General features: G+C 40.1%; 3 protein-coding genes across 6 annotated transcripts; 2 read left to right on the forward strand and 1 right to left on the reverse strand.

The window, feature by feature from the left end:
* Window positions 1-193: 193 nt before the first annotated feature.
* On the reverse strand, window positions 194-4,073 carry LOC117783924 (ubiquitin carboxyl-terminal hydrolase 20). The gene is made up of 5 exons (XM_034621495.1): window positions 3,722-4,073; window positions 3,303-3,642; window positions 2,476-3,244; window positions 994-2,408; window positions 194-926 (listed from the first exon to the last, which is right to left on the reverse strand). The coding sequence occupies exons 1-5, from the start codon at window positions 3,800-3,802 to the stop codon at window positions 631-633; spliced, it is 2,901 nt and encodes a 966-aa protein (XP_034477386.1). The 5' UTR covers window positions 3,803-4,073; the 3' UTR covers window positions 194-630.
* Window positions 4,074-6,241: 2,168 nt separating this feature from the next.
* LOC117783899 (SNF-related serine/threonine-protein kinase) lies at window positions 6,242-10,146 on the forward strand. The gene is made up of 9 exons (XM_034621465.1): window positions 6,242-6,405; window positions 6,716-6,995; window positions 7,053-7,271; window positions 7,354-7,529; window positions 7,613-7,967; window positions 8,027-8,146; window positions 8,205-8,331; window positions 8,398-9,042; window positions 9,109-10,146. Exons 2-9 carry the CDS (start codon window positions 6,787-6,789, stop codon window positions 9,757-9,759), a joined length of 2,502 nt encoding a protein of 833 aa, XP_034477356.1. The 5' UTR covers window positions 6,242-6,405; window positions 6,716-6,786; the 3' UTR covers window positions 9,760-10,146.
* Window positions 10,147-10,698: 552 nt separating this feature from the next.
* LOC117782783 (dynamin-like 120 kDa protein, mitochondrial) lies at window positions 10,699-15,634 on the forward strand. Of its 4 annotated transcripts, none has more exons than XM_034619818.1 (14): window positions 10,699-10,856; window positions 10,956-11,259; window positions 11,331-11,466; window positions 11,774-11,890; window positions 12,025-12,099; window positions 12,173-12,762; window positions 12,819-13,192; window positions 13,252-13,416; window positions 13,476-13,663; window positions 14,269-14,741; window positions 14,803-14,921; window positions 14,978-15,062; window positions 15,125-15,329; window positions 15,389-15,634. In XM_034619818.1, exons 1-14 carry the CDS (start codon window positions 10,828-10,830, stop codon window positions 15,451-15,453), a joined length of 2,925 nt encoding a protein of 974 aa, XP_034475709.1. In that variant the 5' UTR covers window positions 10,699-10,827; the 3' UTR covers window positions 15,454-15,634. The 4 variants fall into 4 exon arrangements, with proteins under 4 accessions (XP_034475709.1, XP_034475710.1, XP_034475711.1 ...); XM_034619819.1 differs by having other exon boundaries at window positions 13,476-13,654; XM_034619820.1 differs by lacking the exon at window positions 11,774-11,890 and having other exon boundaries at window positions 10,700-10,856.
* The last annotated feature ends 1,355 nt before the right edge of the window (window positions 15,635-16,989 follow it).

Here is a 16,989-nt window from a genome sequence, read left to right on the forward strand (position 1 = left end):
GTCAAGTAAATCTGATTTCATTTCAAGTATTTTTACTTCTTGAGTGATCACTTTATACACATAATATATTTAAGGATTCAAAGTAAATGAATAAAAACAAATGAAAAACAGAAATAGCATCAAGTATCAAAAAAGTTACACCTTTTGAATGATCACTCTACATACGAGTACGAGTAATAAATATAATATAATGTACATGTGTGAATTTCTTAACCTTTTCAAGTTATATTTGTTACTTAAGCTATTTTATTTTGTGTTCGCGCTCCATTCGACATTTTGGCTACAACATTATGTACAACTTGTTTGTGTTGGGGATTGGGTGTAAAAAACGAATGCAAAATCACAAAGAACACAGAGCCATACACTCGCTTATTCGCTTATTGTATAAGTTTCATTCATTCTCATTCCCATCGGGTACTGGGTACTAACTACAATTACTATGGGGTTAGCAATCCATACGCTTAAATTTATAAATACAATTTTTACATAGTTTTATATAGCCTCCACCCCATTAAACGCTGAGGTATTTAACTACAAACATTATTATTTATGCCTAAACTTTGATTTTGGCCTAAATCTCGGCGGCGATTGACTCTCACAAAATGCTATCCGTTTCGAACTGGTTGTCGATCATATATCAGTCTCGTCATTGGCTCCATTTGCCTCGCGCAGCGTTACAAATTTCTGCAGCTTAACGTTCTCCTTGTTGTTATTGCGTAGCTTATTCCTCTCCCGCTTCTTGTCGCGTGGGCCGTTGACTTGGAAATTGTCGCTTTGGAATGGTATGGTGTACTCTGTTTGAAATGCAGCTCCTCCAGTGCCTCCAGTGGCTGCTGCAGCTGATCTTTGTTCTTTATCACGGATATCGTTATGCTCCATATCAGCTTTAGGCTCCGAGCCAGCGTCTGTATGTGGATTGTATTGACCTGAAATTATTGTTAGTTACGAATTATGAATGTCTAGTTAGTTCAACGGCATGTCAGTTATAGTTACCTTTGGCACCAAACATCTCGGTATGCTGTTTTAACGCATTGCGATTTCTGCCTCGTTTACGCATATTCATGCGCAATGCCGCCACTTTGATGGGCTTGTTGCTCGACTTTCCGCGCCTGGAGCCGGAACTGTTGCTGCCATTGGATTTAACATCAGCAGTCACAGACTCAGTTTTTATTACGGTTACTGGTACTGGTACCTCGGGCTCAACTGGCCGCGGTTCTGGCGTTATCGCCGGCGCTGGAGATAACGATGGCGATGCCAATGGGCTCTCAGTGTGGCGTCTGCCCAAACTACTTTCGGTATCCGATTGATTATTCATATAGATGGCAGCCAAGTCTTCATCCTCATCTTCTTCATCGTCTTGATCGATTATTTCAATCTCATCAGCCTCGTCATCGGATAGCGCACTTCTTAGCATGATTTCGGGTCCACCGCCATAAATGCCATGTAAGAATCGCCACAAAAGCGCATTGAGCTGGGCATAGTCGGAGCCAACGCGTACACAACTAATGGATGATCCATTGTGGGCATTGGTATCGGTAATGCCATCGTTGTTAATGGGCCCCGGCTCCTTGTGGGTGATGCCGCGAGAGAACTGCTGCCACGCGCGTAGCCAAGGCATGGCGATTGCATAGATGGCAGTCGAGTCCAATTCACTCTGCAATCCATTGTATTTGGTAAACACGGTCAGCTCGTACAGTTGACGACGGGCAAGCGCTTCTGCTGCTCGCTTACAAATCTCACACTCAAACATGATGTTTACGGCCGGACCACCACCAAATCTATTGTACAGATAATCCCACAACGGCTGCGGAATGGGCACTGCAATTTGACTAATAAGCGCTGATTTGGAATGTAGTATACCGCCGTGCGGACAGAGCATATCCTGATTGTTTATCGGACCTGGCTCTGAAAATGTTGCCAGTCGTGAAAGCCACTCGCGTGTCACATAGAATTGTATGTCGCCTTCGTACAACGGATTCGTAGTGGACAAATTGATGGCCTCCTCGCGCAACATTTGCATTTGGGGATTGTGTTTTTGGTAGAATAGCACATAAGCCTGACAGTTCTGGACTATATCGGGCGACACTTCCGTCACAAATTGATCGTCAAACTCGTACCAACGGCCATTGAGAGCGTTGCGAGCATAGCACGTGTAGTGTCCGCCTCCAACCGTGCCATGGTGACAAATGACCGAGCATAGATTGTAGGTGGGCACCTGGGATCTACAGTCCTTGTGCAAGTACGGCCGCATATCAAAGCCCTCGAGAGGAAAGTACACATGCGAGGATATCTTTGAGCTGTAGGATAGATCGTGACGAAATCGCTTGAGGTGTATGCATAGTACCTCCGGTAAGTTGAGCACACGCGAGTACTTAATGCCCGTGCGCAGTTTATTGCAACGCTCGCAACTGTAGATGAAACATAATCATCATTTGATTATTGTATAAATATTAAATAACAATGAGGAACACTCACCTATACATATTGTCGCCTTTGAGTTCATCGGCACTGAAGAAACTGGCCATGCAGTCGTAGAGCGTCACAGATGGACCAAATATCCAGGATCTCACCATGTTCCACATCCAGGATATCCAACCCTCGTTGCTGCGCGCCGATGCCAAATCCGCGGCATTTAGACTTTGTACGCTCAGGCTGTGAGTCTGATGTAGTACATTAAGAAAGTCTCGGTTGGGTATGGGCAACGATAGATCCTGGAATGTCTCTTCTCTCGTCGAGACGCGATCACATGTTAGACACTGCACTGAAGACAGCAGCTTGCCATCGAACACATCACTGATGATTGAATGCGCTGCTTCCACCTGTTTTGATTCCTGAACTGTCTTCGGGCTCTGCTGTTGTGGACCAGATGCATCTGAAATTGGATTGCTGCTGCTGTTGCGATGTGGCGGTACAAAGTACTCGGTCTTCATCAGTATTTCCGATGAGTGATCAGAGATGCTGCTTTCACAAGTGTCGTACTCGCTTTCCGATGCAGTGGGTGTGTTGCATGTCTTTGGCAGCTGCTCCTCATCACAGTTCTCATCATCCGTTTCGTTCGCCTGTTGCTGAGCCGGCTGTGTCGGCTGCTGCTGTAGAAGTGGTGCGCTCATTTGCTCCGTAAGCTCCTCATGCAGCTGATCCATAAAGCAGCGAAGAAACTCCTGGGTATCATGTTGCTGATAGCCTCGGAACATGGGATGAACCGAACGAATGCCATACAAAATGCCCCGCGGCGCCAGATAATCTAAATAGTGTGGAAACAAAGTTTATGAATGACTTAGATAGTACTATAGAATAATTACCCTTTGGATCGTCAACGTGCAACCAGATTTCCTGCATTAGGCGCTGATAGCTTTTGGCTAAACCAGCTGGCTTCGAGCGTGAAGTGCTGGCAATGTGCTCCACAATTTCGCTGCAGTTGATAAAATAATGCGTCACAGGCGACAGATTGCTCAAAGCCTGCAGAGCCGAGTTCATATAACACGTATTCGCAATGTTTTGCAGACCCACGAGGCCCGTTCCAGAACCTGTAGCATCATCCTCGAGACCATCGTCGCGCTTGGAAAGTGAATTTAGTGAGCAGCTAAATAGCTTCTCTTTATCTTGGTATCTCATGTTGCGCTTGGAAAGGCTGTTGCTCGCCTATTAACAATATCAACAATAGTGCAAAGGTAGTAAAAATCGAGAGTCATGTAATAGAGTTCGATTATGGTAGGCTCACCTTTTGACCCAAGTCCAATTCTGTGCAGTGCTTACTTTCAATAGGCGAGCATTTTTGTGGATTATTAAAACTCAAATTCATTATATGACTCGCCTTCGAATTATTTATTTTTTAACTTTAATTGAAAATTTAGATTATGGCCCTTTTTTTGTGGTGCTCTGAACACTACGTGAGCGTATATGACTAATGCATTGACCAGGTACGGTACTGGAAGAACAAAGCTTCCAGGGCATAGAGACTGACCACCGGTTTTGTCCACAAGTTTATTTTAGATAAACAAAACAACCGAGGCTTTTAAAAACTAAAAAAAATTGTTTTTATGCCTTTAGACAGATTATAGAGATGGGCGTTAATTGCATACTGTTACTTGGTCACGAGTTGATATTAAATAAATCGAGTCGCGAGTCGATAAGTAATCGTCTCGAGTCCACAAGCACTAAGAATGGAAGTGGCGCGTTATTTAAATTAACAATTTGAAACAACATACAATTGTTATAAAAGCAATGAGAACAGTTATAACCAATTTATATAAATTCGAAATGAGATAAAATCAAGGTGCTCATTAAGAACTTAAAAATTCGAAAAAAAAAAATTAAAATGAACACCTTTCATTTTAACTAATATCAAGCTTCAAATTTTCTTAAACATTTTAATTTGTTGCAAAGTTTTTCATTTATCAATTTTCCAAAACCACTACATTTAAAGACCTTTTTTCGATCATTCCATTGGTAAGTAGATCACCGGATTCGGATAAAAAAAAATGGCAGGAGCACAATATTATGTATTTTTCGTTCATTTACCAATAATTTTGTCATCCAAAATTAGATAAATTCTGTTGTGATTTAGGCGAATATAATTTAATTTCATTTCATTTAAACCGAAAGCTCGAAAGCATTCTAGAAGCAATTTTGAGAAAATATTAAAAATGCTGCCTTCAAAAGAATTTTATTTTACAAAAAGGATCGCAACATTGACAAATTCAACGGTCTGGCAGCTCTAGAAACGGAAACTTTTTTCTGACAGGTGGCAGCGAACAATTTAATAAAACAGTGCTGGAAAATTTGAAATACTTAATATTTTAATGAAAATTTAAAATTCGAAATTAGACAAAATTAAGATAAACATTTTAATGAAGGTTTAAAGCTCGTCAGCCCAAGGGAACAGAAGATAGAAAATTTAATTCTGAAAAAATAAAAGAACTTTAAAGAAATAGAGAAAGTTCTTACAAAAATGTTGGAAACATTTTAAAAATTCTAGCAAAAAAAATCTGAAAATGGGTACAAAAATTATACTTGTATTTTTAAGTACAAAAAAACCGGATCGGGAAATTTTGCAGGGTGGCAGCCTTTGCCCTTGGGGGAAGTCTTCCACACCGTCTCAACACTGACGGCCAAGCCTGCCATCACTGACAAAAATTGCATATTTAAAAAAGGCAAAAAAACTCAATAAAAGATAATAAATTTGATGAAAAATGAAATTTAGAAATTAGACAAAATTAAGCTTAAAATTTTAAAAAAGGTTTGAAGTTCGTCAGCCGTCGGGAAGAGGAGTTATCTAATTTAATTCTAAAAAAAAAATTATATCGAAAAATCAAGAAAATTCTAAAAAAAATTATGCAAAAATTTAAAAAATTCTAGAAAATTAAAAATAAAAAATCCGAAAATCCAAAAATGAAAAACACCCAATTTCGGAAATGTACCTGTTTTTTTAAGTACAAAAAATCAAAACAGATCGGAAACTTTAACCGGATGGACAGCCCTTGGTTTTAGGACGCCACGCCGCCATTATAACGGGATTTGTTTGATGAAATGGCGGATCATACAAAATTAGCACCAAATCCCCGTATATTTTAAAAGGGAGTATATTTCACGTAAGGGAGCGGAAAAGCGATCAAGTCTTGGTAGAATGCGTACAATGTCCTGCCAATAAAAAGCTATTTCGTGGATACGTAGTGCTCCTCCCTCCCCCCTCTCCACCCTTCATCAAAACATTAGCATTTTTTTTTACAACTTAAAAAAGCTTTGCATCGATGCCATCCTCGCCTTATCCCAAAAGAGAGGGAAATGAATGAAGAAAAAAAATAAACAATCGCTGCTGCCGCTGATGAAAGAAGGCGTCGGAATCCCAATCAATCAAATAAATAGAGGGAAAGAAACCAAATGGAAAACCAATCCTGTCAACAAATCCTGGCCATTATTTCAATATATAATTTATACAACAAACAGGATAACAATTAACTTAATTAAATCTTTTAAATCCAACAGAGTCGCGTTATTTATTTATCCGATTTCAAGAAGAAGAAGGAAGGACAACAATCAAACTTTTATTTATAATCTGGAAAACATCGTCATTATGAATTTCATTTATAATTAACGAAAATGTGCTGGAAATTCAAATCAACCAACGAAATATTGGGAAATATGTTTTGTGACCTACAATCAGGGATTTAGTTCGTTCGTTCAGTTCAGGGTTTAGTTCAATAGAATCCGAGCGACGTTCATACGAATTGATTGTACAAGTATACACAAAAGGTTTAAAATAAGTAATTTTCGTGAGTGATAAACAGCAAAGTGTGAGAAGCGACATATTGGATTGGCAACTTAAACGCAAAGTTTCCTTATTACAAGCCGTAAAATGGAGCCCATATTATAGTTTTGCGTGCGTCGGTCGGCTGCTGGAAAACGGTAACAACAGCCCTGCCCTATTGCTTGCCCCTTGTGTAACAGCCCTGTTCCTTGAGTGCTCTTGTACCCACTCCCTGCTTGGGACACAGGACCCAAAAGTGAAAACGAATATTGCACTAATTGGAAATTGTTTTAATAAGAAATGTGAATAAAGAATAGCTACAATTCGATAGGAACAACGAAAGAACATGCAAGATGCTCACTATGAGTAACAATGTTATGTGCAGTAGCTTTATCTCAAAATGTAGTCAGCTAGCTGATTTAAAGTACTGTACTAAACAAAATTCTCTCATACAAATTGCATTTCTAGTGGTTTCAGTTCAACTTGGAGAATTGCACACACAACGCGCGGGTCAATAAGTGGCAAAGATAAGCAGGATCATGACCTTGGAAACGCAACCGGTTGGCGGAGGGTTGTGCGATGGCAAGATTGCTGGATTATATGATCTGGAGGAGACTCTAGGCTCGGGTCATTTTGCTGTTGTCAAGTTGGCCCGTCATGTGTTTACGGGTGCCAAAGTGGCAGTGAAAGTTGTTGATAAAACAAAACTGGATGAGGTCTCCAAAGCGCATTTGTTTCAGGAAGTTCGGTGAGTTGAGAAGGATACAATCATAACATGTGATATAAACTGGATTCGTCTATACAGCTGTATGAAGCTGGTGCAACATCCAAATGTGGTTAGACTCTATGAGGTCATTGACACACAGACTAAATTATATCTGGTGCTGGAACTGGGCGATGGCGGCGATCTCTATGATTATATAATGAAACACGATGCCGGACTAAGTGAGGAGTTGGCCCGTAAGTATTTCCGGCAAATACTTCGTGCGATCACGTACTGTCATCAGCTGCACGTAGTGCACAGGTAAGCAGCTTGAATAATACGAGTACTTAGTATAGTCAGTCTACAGTTTACGTAACGTAACTTATACGTGTTGAACGCACAGGGACTTGAAACCGGAGAATGTCGTATTCTTTGAAAAATTGGGTCTTGTCAAGCTTACGGACTTTGGATTTAGCAACAAATTCTCGCCCGGTCAAAAACTGGAGACATTTTGCGGTAGCCTTGCATATTCGGCCCCGGAAATTTTATTGGGTGACTCGTACGATGCGCCCGCCGTAGGTAAGTGTGTGTCTGTCTGTCTGTCTGTCTGTCTGTGTGTATCACATGATAAGCTCTATTTAATTATTGACATTATCTGTTAGATATTTGGTCGCTTGGCGTTATACTGTATATGCTGGTCTGTGGCCAGGCGCCTTTTGAGAAGGCCAATGACTCGGAGACGCTAACCATGATTATGGATTGCAAATACACAGTACCATCGCACGTGACACAGGAATGTCGCTGTTTAATTGCCACCATGCTGGTGCGGGATCCAAAGAAGCGTGCCACAGTCGAGGAAATCGCATCATCCTCATGGCTAAAGCAAATCGATGAGCCGGATTCGGTGGAGCACTCAGTACCTCTGGTGAGTCGTGAGCAGCTGAGTGAGGAGGATCATGCCTTTATAATACAGAAAATGATAAACGGAAACATTGCGTCCAAGGAAGAGATACTGCAGTAAGTAATCATTTATCATTTAATGCTATTTGAAAATATTAATGTTTCATTTCGTACAGAGCTCTGGATAAAAATAAGTACAATCACATAACGGCCACATATTTTTTGCTAGCAGAGATTCGTTTGCGCAGGCGACGCGAGGAGGAGCAGAAACTGAAGTTTAATGAGGCTGGCTTAAAGTAAGTACAAACACTCATCCATAGTATTGATTACTCTATAATCAATTATTGAATATAGAATGGGAGACTTAAATCGCCGGGTCCCAGCAGACAAACCGAGTCCAACAGAAAATCCCAAAGTAGTTGTGCCTATCAGCATTAATGTAACACCAGCGGCACAATTTGGAAATGACAATGCCAAGCCGGTAAGTTTTAAGCAGTTGATTATTTATTTATTAATTGTTGATAATCATGAATTTAATTAATTAAAGGATAAGCGTACCCGCAAATGCAGCATTGTGCGGGAGGAGGAGGAAGAGGAGTCTGCCAATGAGAGCTGTGACGTAGGAAATGAACTAAAAGTGGCCTCAACCCGACGTGAGTCAATTTCCGATGGACGCCTAAATCGCTCCGTGCAAGAGCGCTCCTGCTCGTCAGCACCAGCGCCGGCTGCCGAGGTGCCAAGTAATACACGCACAAAGATTGTTCACTCCACGGACATGTCGCTCTCCCAGAAGCTCAAGCAAATGGAGAAGTGTGCCAGGGTGGATGAAGACACTATAAGCGGCTTGAAGGAACTCGAAATTGGCAAGCTGAAGCCGTTGCCCAGCAGCAGCAAGAATCCTGTACTGACGCACCGTCGTACAAAGCTAAATAAGATACGCACACCATCGTGCAGCAGCTCCGAGGCATCCGACGATGATACAAAGACACGAAACAAGAAGAAAATCAATAAGTTTGTTGGTGACACGCCCATTAGATTTCGTATGCATCGGCGAGACTCGCATGACGACTCCAGCGACTCGCAGGATCAATTGTATCCACCGCCAGGATCGAATAGCAGTGGAGCTACTTTTATTTCGAACAGTAATTCTGGTGTAAGCGGAAAAAAGGAAGAGCAGGGACAATGTAAAGAGGTAAATAGTATCAAAGTAGCTGCATAGAAATTCGTACATTGCTAAAATTTTTCTTTTAATTTAAAGCCAAATAAAACTGAGGAAACACGCAAATCTCACACACAAAAGAGCAGGAAACAGAATAAAGATCATGTTGATAAGCATTCCCATGCGGAAAAACAGCAATTGGTGTTAGTGGAAAGTACAACAACTCGTCGGAGGCGCATTCGTGAAAGTCAATCCCTGGATCGCATCACAGAGGCTCAAGAATTCGAGATGCGTCATCGTAGCTATATAAATGATGCGTCAATGCAACAACATATCGAGCAAAGAAATTCATTGTTCAACTTAAACACATTCTCCGTTGCCGAAACTAAAGAAGAATATGACGATGAGTCGGAAATTAATCCAGATACAGATACCACGGACCAAATTATGAACACATTGAATGCAGCCAAAGCAACGCTTCAGCAAAAGCAATATTTTATTGACACCAACTATAGTAAGAACTATAACAATAGTAGCAACAACAACAACTACAATAATAACAACAACAAAAAGAAATCCAACGAAACACCAAAAGATATTTATAATCTAAATTCAATCGAAGAAATCGATTTGATTTTGGAAGATAAAAGCCTTACCAAAGCAATACATATTACCGGCTCTAAATGCTTTGTCACTATGAAGAAAATTCGAAGGCTCGGAAAATACTTTCCGGTAATGAACTTTTCTTAATAGTTACGATTAAAATAGCTGCAAAGTGCATTCTAAATCTTAAATCGTAGAAAATATGTAGAAAATATGCATGTATGTATTATGTATAACAAAATTAAGAAAAGTTATAAAACAAATACATTATGCGACAATTTAATATTAGTTGTAGCGTAATTTAATTTATTATGCAATTCTTAAATTAGCAATAAAAAAAAGGCACATTTTTTGACTATAATGCTAAAACTCGTTTAATGATGAGAAATAACGTTGCCTAATCTGAAAACACCATTCGCACAATAGATTTCGTGCATTCCCCAAAATAAATGTTTGTATTCTATGGCGATATGTGTAAGTACCATGTACAATCCAAGTCAAATCAAATTAATAAAATATAAACCCAAAAAGTAATTGAGGTATTTCTCTGACCACCTTTGTCTCTAATCAAATGCAAGATAAAGCTCTACCGATAGGTTAACCAACTGGAAAATGGAATGACAATTTATGAATATTTGGTTTTACTCCAAAACAAGTGCACTGAAGCCCAAATCGAGAGGGAATCCACTTTCAACAAACTGAGGCTTCTTATTAAAGGCTGCTGTACTGGATATGGAACTATGAGCATGGGCTAGCGCCTATTTCCCACTGTCCAAAGACAAAGTAAAATGAAATACATAAATAAATGTGATTTCAAATATAATAGAAGTTCTGCTAATAGTCACTTCGCGGGTTGGCAGGTCACGGAATTGGGCACATTTTCAAATTTTGATCAATTTAAAAAGGGATACAATTTTGCAAATGGCAAATTTAAAGCTAATATTTTAAAAATATTCCATGCGTACAAATTCAAATCCAGCGCTTTAGATTGCGGGAATATCGATATATTGACGCTAAAAATTAGCGATGAGAATCGCAACTGGGACGCGATGACAGCTGTAACTGTTTACAGCTCGATAGCTGTGTTAAGTAACAGGTACGTGATAAACGCTCATCACTATTATGAAGTTTTTGTAGGAAAAAAAATTGAAAATAATATAAATTATTATAAAGGCATAGCAGACTGTGTGAAAACTGTAGCCTTAATTTGCAATAATGTTACGCATCTATCAGAACACATACCGGTAAGCAGAACACGCGTCAATGTCAAGCCGGTTGTAATTTTCATTCGCCGATTTCGTCATCGCTTGACCCATGTCGTTCGTACTCGCATTTCCTTTCAGTCGAACTGCAAGAAAAGCTGTTGTTTATTCTACGAAGGTTGCCTGCTGCAATCATTCCACACTATGCAACATCACCAGTCAATCCCGGCGCACTGGAGCAGGAGGACACTGGGAACAGCACAGCAACCGCAACCATCGAAGCCACGAGGAGTTTCTGCTGGGCGGCAACCAAGCGAGAGGCTGGACAATTCCTCCTCATTCTCGTGGATATGGCATGTTTGTAGTTCGAATTATTAGAGGCGCTCTTAAGCTACGTTATATTGTTTTGGGTGGTGCCATTGGCGGTGGCGTTTCATTGAGCAAAGTGAGTAAATAGGCACCTTACCCCATTGTTGTTATATAATATGAAAATTGCATTTGCATTTGCACGTGCAGAAATACGAAGATTGGAAGGAGGGTCTGCCTGATCTGAAGTGGCTCGAGGATGCACTGCCTCAGGGAGAGAGATGGAGTCAATTCTCAAGGAATCTCATTGAAGTGGGCAGTGTAGTTAAGAATGCCATTGACATCGGTGAGTTTTCCGCTCAAGCGTCTCGTCGGGATTTGGATCCACTCCCGATCTCTTTATCTCTCTCACTTTAAATTGCTTTAACAGTTAGTTTATTAACTGGGTGCGGGTCAAGCGAGTTTCTAACTATGCACTTTAATTAGCATTCATATTGTTTTTTTTTTTTTACAATTGCTGACTTTGTTTATTCATTATTTGATCAGTCGCCTGCTTGATTTTTAACTTTTGTATATATTATACACTTGGCAGCAGCATAACGCTTAGTTTTGCCCGAGATATTGATATTGATGATATTGGGGTTTGCTTGTAGATCCGAAGCTTAAGCAACTGGGCGAAGATAAATTGTCGGAATGGCGCTCTTGGTTCGATAATCGTCTGGACGATGCAATTGAAGCGGCCGATTATCAAGGAACTCAAATTGTCGAAAGTAGGTTACACATTCCAAATTTAATTTCTGAACATAATGCATTTAAAGTGAGAGAATTTATGTTCGCCTTTCGTTTCTTCTAACGTATGTCAACTAAAAATCATACTCCTGTTTTTTATTTGTTTTTTTTTCAGCCAAGGAGGATATCAAGGCCAAGACAACGGTGGCAGCGCTGGGAATTCCTGCAGACGAAAGTCGTAAAAAATATGGTAAGTTGATCATGAAGTTCTCTTAAAAAGTAATACTTGTATTTAATCTCTTTCGTTTGGTTAAATTTCGCAGATAAACTGCAGACTCAAGTTGAGACGTTGCAGACTGAAATAATGAACGTTCAAATCAAATACCAAAAGGAGCTAGAGAAAATGGAGAAGGAAAATCGAGAGCTGCGCCAGCAATATCTGATATTGAAGACAAACAAGAAGACGAGTGCCAAGAGAATTAAGAAATCTCTCATTGACATGTACTCCGAAGTGTTGGACGAGCTATCAGGCTACGACACTGGCTACACCATGGCTGATCATTTGCCCCGAGTGGTTGTTGTTGGTGATCAGAGCAGCGGCAAGACATCTGTGCTAGAATCCATTGCAAAGGCGCGCATCTTTCCGCGAGGCAGTGGCGAAATGATGACTCGTGCACCTGTCAAGGTAACACTGGCAGAGGGCCCATATCATGTGGCCCAGTTTCGTGACACGGATCGTGAGTACGATCTTACCAAAGAGTCGGATCTGGCAGATCTTCGACGTGAGGTCGAGTTCCGCATGCGCTCCTCTGTGCGTGGCGGCAAGACGGTAAGCAATGAGGTGATTGCCATGACCGTCAAGGGACCAGGACTACAACGAATGGTTCTCGTCGATTTACCGGGTATTATTTCGGTAAGTAGACTGATAAATCTTTAAGCAATGTTATTCTTATGTGTACTGGTTTTTAGACCATGACTGTAGATATGGCATCTGACACCAAGGACTCCATACACCAGATGACCAAGCATTATATGAGCAATCCAAATGCGATTATACTGTGCATACAGGATGGTTCTGTTGATGCAGAGCGCAGCAACGTCACTGACTTGGTCATGCAATGTGATCCCTTAGGACGCCGCACTATATTTGTGCTAACTAAAGTCGATCTGGCCGAAGAGTTGGCCGATCCCGACCGAATAAGGAAGATATTATCGGGCAAACTGTTTCCCATGAAAGCATTGGGCTATTATGCCGTTGTGACGGGACGCGGACGCAAGGATGACAGCATAGATGCTATTAGACAGTATGAAGAGGATTTCTTTAAGAATTCCAAACTGTTTCAGTAAGTAGTATATTGTTTTTTTTTGCTTGACCAGCTGTTAACTTTCATGACCACTACAGTCGACGTGGGGTTATCATGCCACATCAAGTGACTAGTCGTAATCTGAGCATGGCTGTGTCGGATCGCTTCTGGAAGATGGTGCGTGAAACTATTGAGCAGCAGGCGGATGCATTTAAGGCAACCAGATTTAATTTGGAAACCGAATGGAAAAACAACTTTCCCAGGTTAATAGTTAGGTTTCTACCAGAAATTAAATATATTAACTATAAAATTGCCATTGTAGACTGCGCGAGTCTGGACGTGACGAGCTGTTCGATAAGGCTAAAGGCGAAATATTGGACGAAGTGGTAACGCTCTCACAGATCTCAGCCAAGAAATGGGACGATGCCCTCACTGCCAAGCTATGGGAGAAACTATCGAATTACGTTTTCGAAAATGTTTACCTACCCGCTGCACAGTCAGGTTCTCAAAGTAATATTCTGTAGTTATAAGTATTAAGTAGTAAGCCACGCCCACCCCACGCTGGGGCAGGAACACATCAAGTCCATCACCATAAATGCTTTGTGTTTGTGTGTTAGCAGGAAATTCAAGTCGTTCAATTGGGAATCACATGCCTTGATAAGTTTTAAACCAGTTTCAACTTGTGGATTCCTTTTCTCATTGAACCATGCGTTTAAATTTAATGTGTGTACATCCCAATTCAAATTTAATTATCATCAATTTGTCAGGCATGTTTCCAAAAAAAAATGTGATTCAGCAAGTTTTATATATTTGTCACAGTAATATGCGAATAAGGCGCGTACTTGCCGGAAAGTGTGACTTGAAGATTTACGTGTCAAGAGAAACACGTTTAACCCGATATATTCATTTAAGCTGCGTTAATTTGATCAATGAACACTAAAAAGCAACTGTTTTTTTTAATTAGTCAACTTCAAGCTACAATTCCAAAATTAATCAACCGAAATTAACGTAATGTATTTGATGTCTTTGTTATTGATCATTTTTGCATCTATTTTGTGCTCTCAAAAATCTGAATTAGTGGTAGAAATTAATTTATGGCAATGTTGCTCTTTTAGATTCCTTCAATACGATGGTAGATATTAAACTGCGGCAATGGGCAGAGCAGGCGTTGCCGGCCAAATCAGTTGAGGCTGGCTGGGAGGCATTGCAGCAGGAGTTCATATCGCTGATGGAGCGGGCAAAGAAGGCGCATGATCATGACGGTGTGTTTGATCAACTTAAATCGGCCGTTGTGGATGAAGCTATACGCCGACATAGCTGGGAGGATAAAGCCATTGATATGCTACGTGTGATACAGCTAAACACATTGGAAGATCGCTTTGTGCACGACAAAACTGAGTGGGATCTAGCTGTGAAATTCCTGGAGAACTCCGTTACCAACAAACTCGTGCAAACCGATGAAACATTGGCGCAAATGTTTGGACCTGGACCATGGACGCGCTTTGCCCACTGGAAGTCATTGACACAGGATCAGCAGAAGAGACGCAGTGTCAAGGGAGAACTAGACAAGATACTCAAAAATGATGTGGTTTGTTCTGGCCATAAAATGCAAATGTTTCATTTTTTAATTTTGTATAATTATTTTCTAGAAACATTTGCCCACCTTAAGTTATGATGAGCTGACGACGGTGCGCAAGAATCTGCAGCGGGATAATGTGGAAGTGGACACGGATTACATACGTCAAACGTGGTTCCCAGTCTACAGAAAGTACGTAGTGTCTACTATCGATGCTATGAAATAATATTGATGGTTTGAATTTATAGACATTTCCTGCAGCAGTCGCTGCAACGTGCCAAGGATTGCCGCAAGGCGTATTACCTTTACACACAACAAGGCACAGAGTGCGAGGTGAGTTTACTGAAGACAAGGTTCAACCTTGTTTGGCTAACAAGCTTTCCTTCTATTGACAGATATCCTGCAGCGATGTGGTACTGTTTTGGCGCATACAACAGGTCATCAAGGTGACGGGCAATGCGTTGAGGCAGCAGGTTATCAATCGGGAAGCGCGACGCTTAGATAAGGAGATCAAGGCGGTGCTTGATGAGTTCAGCGAAGATGAGGAGAAGAAGGCACATCTGCTTACGGGCAAACGAGTGCAGCTGGCCGAGGAACTTAGTAAGTCAAACAAATTATAGTATTTTGTATGCGATAAATCTATCATATTTTTATTGCAGTCAAAGTGCGACAGATACAAGAGAAACTGGAGGAGTTCATTAATTCATTGAATCAGGAGAAATAGAATAAATGGTGTGCCATGACCAAAGACACAACTGCGTTATCTATTTAATGTTTTAATTTAAGCTCAAAAACGTATATAATCACAGTCACGGATTGTTCATAACGATTTTCCTTACTATTTACTTAGTTATTACGCTTACTTTGTGCAGCAAAGAGTAATAAACGATTGTTAGTTTGTATATTAGCTGAGTTTTTTGATTGTAGAGAACTATCAAAAGCTACACGGATGGTGTGTAATTAAATCTAGTCTTTCAGCTTTCTAAGAACTTTACTGACATAATAGTAAGGTGATTGACAATTAAAGATAGTGAATCTTATATGTCGACAATACTCGATGAAGAAAACTGGGATGTATCATTACAATTCGGAGAGCTTGCTGAAAATCAATTAACAAAAATAATAGTTAAATCTTGAGATTATTTTATGATCGTACAAGTTTGAGATCCGGAGTTTAATAATGGGGTTTTTCTCCCTCCCAAAAAAAGAATAACAAACACCAATTGTGTAGTTTGTAAATTACTTAAATGTTGTTTATTGTAAAATGTATAACTTTTAAATATGCTAGATACAAATATATACTCTTTAAGTCAGTATTGTTTTGCTTCTCTTTAATATAATATTTTATTTTTGATAAACATAAACGCGAAATGCGCTCAACTTGTTTGAGTATGTATGTAGCTGTTTGTATATATATGTGTATGTGTGTGGTGTGTGTTGTGTGTACATGTGTGTGTGTACAGTTCCAATTGTAGCAGATACGCCAACGCATTGTTTGTTCTTCATAATCAGCTAACGACGCGTCGACAATGGATTCAAGTTGGGATTGGAGTGAATATAGTGCAATAACCTTACAGTTAACAGCAACAACAGCAACAATATGTGTGTATGTGTGTGTGTGTTTGTTTTTCTTATAACTAAAGCTTACATATGTACAAACTATGTAACAAGTCTGGAGCAGAAGCTAACAGTTTAGTTAGTCGAACTTATTAATTAAACAAATGCAACTTCCTCATCTCGTCTTCTCTTATCGTCTCGTTTCTTCGTAGAATTCTTAACTTGGCAGTCGAATTGTGGCCCAGCCATGTGCTCAGCTGCTTAAAATATATTTATGACCCATCGGTATTCACACAACATGGTGAGCACTTGGTTTGAACATTATTTATACGCTTGTATAAATTATAAAAAACTATAACTATAGTTATTAATGATCAATACTTAAGTTTGATCTATGCATGTACTGTGTGTGTGTAGTGTGTGTGTGGTGTGTGTGTGTGTGTAGGATGAGGCGAGGCACTCGATAAAGCAAAAGGCACAAACATTACACTTAAACTAAGACTACTTAATCTAGATCTAGACAAATAGACTTATCAAGTACATGCTTCAATAGCTGCTCCGCAGCAAAAGCACTGACAGAAGATTGGGCTCTGCTTCTGTATCAGTATCAGTATCTGTATCTGTATCTCATTTTGTAGCTGTATCTGTATCTCGTTGTAGTTCGATTTCAGTTTCAGTTTCAGTTGCTGTTCAATCTTCAACA

The sequence above is a fragment of the Drosophila innubila genome, assembly GCF_004354385.1.
Source record: "Drosophila innubila isolate TH190305 chromosome 2R unlocalized genomic scaffold, UK_Dinn_1.0 1_C_2R, whole genome shotgun sequence".
In the NCBI taxonomy this organism is placed as follows: domain Eukaryota; kingdom Metazoa; phylum Arthropoda; class Insecta; order Diptera; family Drosophilidae; genus Drosophila; species Drosophila innubila.